Below are 7,712 nucleotides of genomic sequence, written 5' to 3' on the forward strand. Positions count from 1 at the left end.
CTATATCTGCGTGATCTGCGTCGTCGCGGCATCCAGATGGCCCGGCCGGCCGCCCGTTTCTTCCGCCTCCGTCTGGGGCACCGCGATCCACCGGTCCAGGATTCGCGGCCGAAACAGATCGTTGAACGTGCTGCGAAACTGGCGGCTCATCGAGCAGTACAGGATGAAATTGATCGCCGAATTGACCAGTGCCAGGACGTCCATCACGTCGCCTACGATGGGAGCAAAATAATAACTTTTACTGTCGAATATACGATGGATACGAAACGATTGGTATGGCAGTTCCATTTTCGTGCTACGTTTCATTATGTCCTTATGCACTTATATCATTCGAGTGTGCCAGTGTCAGTGTGCTTACTGTGAACGCCACAATGTTACAGAACCTTGTGTTACTGATTAATGCAATTCCCTTCACGGTAGAATAAAAATATCGAGCTGTTATTAGGTGATTGAATGAAACTTCTGAGTCATCTGTGCTGGTGAACCGCATACTTAAATTTCAACAAACACAAATACATGTATAAAAATAACAAACAAAACAAATTGAAAGTATAGCGTCGTCCAATTATGTTCGTGTGTGTGCCGTAGACTGTGGGAATCGCTCTGGAATTGGAATAATGTGATAATGAGAGAGTGCGTGCAAATAACTGCGTGTCGAGTGAATTACAATAACGAATATCCTTCATCGTAATTCCCAAAACCTATTAGGTATTGATGGGCATGAGCACAATTTGCCGTTATAAACATAAAAGCACCCAACCGTATTTATTCTATCGTTACCATTCGCTTTCAAACCGTTTAATTACGATTTGTAAGATGCCCAAGTAAAGCCATAGAGCAAAACAATAGTAATCTTTGGAATAACGGTGTACCAATAACTGATCCCGGGACCGGGAGCCCCGGCGTGACCGAACTATGAAAACAAACTTTCAATAACTGTATGTTATGTTATGTCCCATACTTTATCAGAAATTTGTTCCATGGTTTAATCAACATCCGGTGCGAGAAAAACTGCAACCAGCTTCAAATAAATTGCTAAAACGTTGTTGGGAGAGTTTCAAAGATTTGATCTTGTCACTCCACTGCGGATTTTTCTCGCACTCCCTCTCTCGTTCTCTGTCTCTCTCGATTAGCACGTGGCGCATCGGCTCACGGCTTCATGCCGCAAAAATCACTCAAACATGGACATGGGCCCGGTTTCGAATGTTTATCCGAACTCGATACACAAAAGTGGCAGCTGCCCGCAGCGGCATTTGCGCATAAATCGTTAATCAAGCGCTTTTTTCATTCCCCGATGGCCGTCAGCTCTTTGGCCAGCACCGCCACCAAGGCAGTAAGTCAAATTCACGCCAGACGTTCGGCACCCCCCCCTCCCCCGGGTTGGATCATTGGCTGCATGTGTTCTTTTGGTGTGAAATGAGAAAATAATTGCCCCATAAATCAAGAGCAACTCGTCTTTCGAAGCAAGGGAAAAGCATTATAATGCAACAAGCAGCGCCCGACCTGGGGTGGAAGAAGAAATGAATTCCAGACTGAAAGGCAGGCAGGCACCGTTGAAGCTTTTTGGGACACAAAAGGGTGCCCGGTGACAAATGGTGACAGTTTGTTTTGCCGCCAATTTAGGAAGACACTCGGCATGGCAATGACAAATCCGTGTTGTGCACGGTGAATATGTTTGGGTTCCCCGCAAATGATGGGCCATTTATTTGGACCACCTACACCAAACGATGTCGATTTCTTCAATGCTCACAGCCGCCCGCAGTCGCCGGGAGTGTCTCTAGAGGCAAATTTATGTGCTTGCCTTCGTAAAACTCCAACTCCTCGTTGAGTACGGTCAGGGTCGCAATAAACAGTTTCACGAAGGGCATGCTCTCTACCAGTTGATCGCAGACCGCTCCAGCCGCTTACCGAGTTTGAGGTAACAGTTGAAGAAAAAGTCCTTCTCCAGCACGGCGCTCAGCAGGCCCAGGATCCCCTGCGGGAACTCGGTGATGAGGAACAGCAGCAGCACGGCCAGCAGCATGCGCGTGGTGCGATCGGTTTGCTTCTCCTTGTCCGTCTGCTTGCCACCCTTGGCGTCCACCACCCGCCCGTCCACGATCTGCTTCATCCCGGTGGCGGTCCCGGTCAGCTGGCTGCGCCGCTGCTTCGCCTCGACCAGCGCTCCGATCAGCCGCAGGCTGAGAATCGTGAGGGCGATGCAGGGTATAAGTTTGAACACAACGCTGTAGATCCAAAAGTTGACGTTCAGCAGCGCTGGGTTGTCGCGGACCAGCTGTGACGTGCCGAGACGAAACAGCGTGACGTTGTGGCCGGTGTCATCGGAGTCGCGCGACAGAGGATTTCCGTCACTGCCCAGTATTTCCACGTTGGACTGGATGCTGAACGAGAGGTAGATCGGTATGGCTAGGAACGGGCAGACGACGTACGAGCTAAAGATGGCGGCCAGCGTCTTGGACATGGCGCACCACTGGCGGTTCTTCTGCGGGTGGGCCACGGCAATGTAGCGCCAGATCGCCAGGGTCACCGTGAGCCAGATCGAGATGGTGTGGCAAATCTGGGCGAAGATCGAGTGGAACATGACGTACCAGGCCCAACCGTACGTGAGGCGATCCTCGCGCGAAACCCGCAGGTACGGGACCGAGTTGACCGCGTACGGCATGTAGTCGAGCATCACCAGCAGATCGGCGATGGCCAGTCCGGTTAGGATTGCGTTCGTTGGCGACCGCATCTCGCGGCGCGTCAGCACGACGATGTTGAGCGTGTTGGCGATACTGCCGAAGATGCACACCAGCAAACAGACCATCCCGTGCACCTTGGCGTAGCTGTGGGGGAGAAGCAAAGGCTGAGGATTACTATGACGTGTTTACACGGAGCCAGAACATTTGTGAATAGTATTTAGTTTCCAGTCCATCCGGCCTTCACCAAAGCAAACATGTCATATCTGAATTTCGAAGAAGTCCCACGAAACAACACAGTCGCGAAGGGTGACCCTATTATTATCCCTACGAGAAGCATCCAATAGTTAAAACAGATTTTGCACTTTTGACCCTGGAACACGGGGGAAGACCCGAACGCCGAAGGCGCATCAGGCATCTTGGATGGGCACGGACCTACTTGTACCCAGGTTGCTCGTTTGTCTTCTCATGGAAAGTAAACATCAACCATAACGCATACGCACCCTCTTCTCTTCTCACATTGGTTTATATTTATCTTTGATACGAGCCAGCAAAAGCGCCGCTATTGTTCCTTGCACTTCGTTTTTCAAGCACACGACATTCTTTCGCGCCATTTCGTGATGCGCTCTCCCTTTTCTTCTGTTGATATGATCTCTGGAAATTGCTTGTAGTAGGCTTGTCTGGCAAGAAGCTAGTATGTGCTCTTCAAAATGGGACATTATAGAGAGGTTTGGCAAATTTCATAAACAAACAAACGATTGTTGATGTTTCCCCGTGGGAAACCAAAACACAGGCGATACACTTAAAGCGCACAGGTAACCCATCAGGACAGGATTAGATTACATTTGAACCGAATTGGGTTCATACTCGGTTCGGTTTGACTCTGCAACAAAAGTTTCCAAACCACCGTAGCCTGCTTTTGGCTCACACACATCCGGATTCATTGTTGAAAATACACTTCCTTTTTAATAACAACCAAGGTTGCGTTGTCAATGGAGTACAGTCAACTGCCATTGATTGGATTGAAAGGATTCGCATCATTTGATTTCTACCTAGCTAAGAGCCATATGCCTGATGAAGCTGTGAAATCATGCTTTCCACATAAAAATGTAATTACTGTCAAGAGCTGCACACACACACACACACAATCGGTTGTGCTACACATTGTGTTTACCTTCTTTCCCGAATCGATCGCTGGCATGAAATGAACACAAATAATCGTTCTTATACGCGTAAACCAAGTAGAATGGGTTCAATGGGTCGACCAAACCGGTACGCGGTTTCTCCCACAGCCATCTGGATCTTGTTTGATGTGGATAATTCACACCACCACCCCCACCAACCGTTGCTAGGCTGGACCGCTGATATAAATATAGCCTAGGTCGAGGTCCCTCGCTCATCGGCATCGTGAGTGGCAGAAGTACTCAAATTACATGTCGTCCGATGATGGTGCAGGTGCAATCAAGCGTGATGGCAGTTAATTTGCGTATCGTTGTTTCCGCGGACGCCGGTGTGGCGGTATTGAATCGTTAAGCGAAAAAATTACTTGGCAGAGCGCGTGAAACAAGTGAGACACGCTGTAAAACGCGGACACGTGGACCAGTGGGACATAATAGCTTGCTTATTACAGTGCTCCTTTTCGCGTTTCACGCATGGCGCACATTATTTCAATTATCGTTGATTTCGTTTCTTTTTTCCCAGCCTCCAGCCAGCCTATTTTGCGACAGACCGATGGAGGCGCCTGGTCGGTATGGAGCGATGGAGGCGCATGGTGCTCTACGTAATGCGCTGTGTGCGCTGATAATTATTGCTCGGAAGAAAATGTAGTGGTGGAGCAATGTGAAAATGTCCGCAATTTGATGACTCATCAGGGATCGTCCGATCTTCCGAACAAGCACCTGGTAGGTAGTGCTGCTAGTAGCAGTGCACCAAATTAGGATGGATGTTGCCAATTACTTTGAGGTTGGCACATTTTGTAATCTCTCTGAAAGCATTGCCATGTAGCAGAAATGGTGAGCGTGCAAATGCAAAACAGTAGATTGTAGAATTGTAAAGAATTTGAATTTATGCTTCGAGTCGTTTGAAAACCGGCTGGCCATTTATTAAAAGCCACATAATGGCTTGATGGCTTCAATGCCATTAGCAACCGGTAACCGATTTATCAAGATCTCGTTCGCAAACAAGGCCAGCCAAAAAGGGCAGTATTGTTTCGTTCGGTTTCGCTAGCAAATAAAAGATTCGCCGGCGGAGCTTACTTTCGCGCGTTAATCACTTGCTACTATGGGGAACATACCATAATAAACACACACTCGAAAACCACGTAGCATCCACGTGCGCCGGTTGCTAATCTTTGGCCACTGCCTTATAATATAAATAAATAGCATAAGCATCGGTCGCTTCCTAGGTCGGTCGAACGAAAGCAAATGATTTGATTTATGGTTTGAGTGGAAGGTGGCCCTCTGCACGTGGCACTCGCGCTATCTTACCTGGTGTGGAAGTCATCTAGGGCCTTCCCGCAGTAGAGCAACTGTGTCGCGGCGGCGGCGGCGGCAGCGGTGCCGGTGGCCGTGTTATTGCCAGCACCGCCACCAGCACCGATGAGCCCTTCCGGCCCATCGGTGACATTTATTAGAAATTCTCCCAATTCCGTCGTGCTCATCGTTACGGTACGGCTTTTGATTAATGCTGCTTCGGCTGCTTCGACGGCGGCTTAGCTTTCCCGAATGGCTAGGAGACCTTCACGCTGAAACAGTATCTTATGGCCATGTTGGCATTTTTTGTTGTTGTCAATTTTTCATCGCCCCAATGGGTTTTTATTGAGAAACGTGCTATTTGCTCGTAGCGCCGCTTGATTTCACTTATCCCAGACCTCTGTCGACGATAAAGGTCAATTTTGCCGGACACCGGAAAAAACGGATCTGTACACCGATTGACACTCGAATTCCCGTTCAGTGAACTGCTCGTTTCGGTCACCTGCAGCGATGATGCGAATATTTACGGTTCACGTTTCATTTGCAGCACCAGGTCGGGCGGGCTGAATTGGGCAGCAAATCCAAGGAAAGGGTTTGAAGAATTGATTGAAGCTAAAGCCACCACCCATCCCGTGTCCCACCACTTGCCAATGCACACAGTTGGCACACAACAAACACGCGGCGAACGGGTGTACCGTAAACAGGATTTCACTAACCCAAACTAAGTGCAATAAAACAGGAAAAAGTGAAACTAAACATCCCGACCATCGAAGGGCTACCACCATCCGGGCATCCGGCGGCCCGGTGACGCACTGACGCATGAAGGAGATTCGTTCCGTTCCTGGTTCCCGCAAAAAAACCCCTGGGCTGCCTGAATCGTGTGAATCAATTTCGGTGTGACGAGCGAGAAAGTTTGTTTACCGTCAGTGTTTGTTGCGGTAGATCGACCGGAACACTTGCCACCGATTCTGAGAGGGACGCCTCCCCGGTGGTGGGGTCGTTGAAAGAAGCGAGTTATTACGGAAACGAAAACAGGATGAAACTGTCCCGGGAGCCTTGCCCTGTACACGGTTCGAATCGAGCACAAGGATGAAGACCACGAACGGAGCGGTCATGTTTATGTAGAAGCCAGCATCATCCGGCGGCGAAGGTGAATCAATTCCAGTGCCTAACGAAGCTGTCACCGATCTCCGAAGCAGGTCCCCCCCCCCCCCCCCACCCGGACCATGAACCATCGCCATTAACTGGTTTCTTCGAAGGAGCCCAATCTAATTTCCAAAAATTCATTCACCGTAATGAGCCTGCAAAGCGAAATTGCGGTCGACGAGCCGAATTGGGAGCCGGGTGGTGTCCACGTACCGTCGGCGGGCTAAAGTTCCGGGTTAATCCTGGGCGATGAAAACATTTCAAAAGCAGGCTTCGGACACAAAATAGGTGCTCCGTCGGGTGACCGGCCTCAAAAAACAAAAAACTCTCAGCTTTCAACGGGGCAACAGATGTCGATGTCAATTAATTTTCACCGTAAAACGAACCCGGTACCCGCAGTAGACCGTCGACCGTTAATTTGTTAATCGGCTTGAACTTTCGGGTTCGTCCTGCCTGGCAGATTGTCCAGTAATTACGACGACCCAGCGCTCGGATCATTCGCGTATCACAGTCGCGAATCAGAACTTTTAGATTAAATTACTTCCATTTAATCAGCTCGGTCCGGGCCCTAATCTCGCGCCCGGGCTCTGGATTATCGCGAATTTCTTCGAGAAAAAGTGACATCTTTAATACATTAGACTCGTGGTGGTGTGCGTGGGGTTTTATGAGTCGCCGTCGGCCGCGCTGAAGTCGCTCGGAAGAAAGAGTGAGAAACCGGTTCCGGGGAAAACCCTGTCTGGTCGGCTGAGCCGGGCGTTGCTCGCTGTAATTACACCTGCCGGTGGCATCATTAAGGCGCAAGGCTGGCGAAATTGTTCGGCGCTTGTCAAACGGTCGGTGGCCTTGATTTACGAGGGAGTATCGAGGCACCGACCACGGCTGTTTCGCAGAATTCGAGAATTTGACATGCTTCAATAGCGTTCATTAGCAGCAAGTGCTACCCCGGTGAGCCCACGGTCTCACCGAAAGTCCCTTGTTTGAGGAGCTGAAGGTTTTCCGAATCAATATGCTTGCTGTCGGGAAAGTTTCCAACACTGTCCACTTTGATGTGCAGCACGTCGCGTGGCGTATGCTCGGTTCAAACGCGGGTGAAACGGGACGACGGCCGTTTTGGGGCGAAAAGTTTGAGCGCAAACTTTTCGTCGTCCTACGTCGTCGTCGTCGTCGTCGGTTGCGTTCCGCCGGAATGTGATGGATGTTTAATTGCATTACACTTTGACGCAACAGTCGAGCAGGGAAGAAAAGGCTTTTCTCTGCTGTCGCTACTGCCACAAAACATATAGAATTTTTTAACGAGATAACCCTACACGGAGCTTGCCACAAACGGTCTTGCCGACCCTTGCACCGACAGACGGACCGAAGTGAATCACTTTGGAACATGTCGACCACAATGTTGGAAGTGAAGTAACGGCGGTAG

General features: G+C 49.6%; 1 protein-coding gene across 1 annotated transcript; it reads right to left on the bottom strand.

The window, feature by feature from the left end:
* LOC128278123 (G-protein coupled receptor dmsr-1-like) lies at window positions 1-5,337 on the bottom strand. The gene is made up of 3 exons (XM_053016788.1): window positions 5,165-5,337; window positions 1,909-2,825; window positions 1-212 (listed from the first exon to the last, which is right to left on the bottom strand). The coding sequence occupies exons 1-3, from the start codon at window positions 5,335-5,337 to the stop codon at window positions 1-3; spliced, it is 1,302 nt and encodes a 433-aa protein (XP_052872748.1).
* Window positions 5,338-7,712: the final 2,375 nt, after the last annotated feature.

Source organism: Anopheles cruzii, chromosome 2, assembly GCF_943734635.1.
Source record: "Anopheles cruzii chromosome 2, idAnoCruzAS_RS32_06, whole genome shotgun sequence".
NCBI lineage: Eukaryota > Metazoa > Arthropoda > Insecta > Diptera > Culicidae > Anopheles > Anopheles cruzii.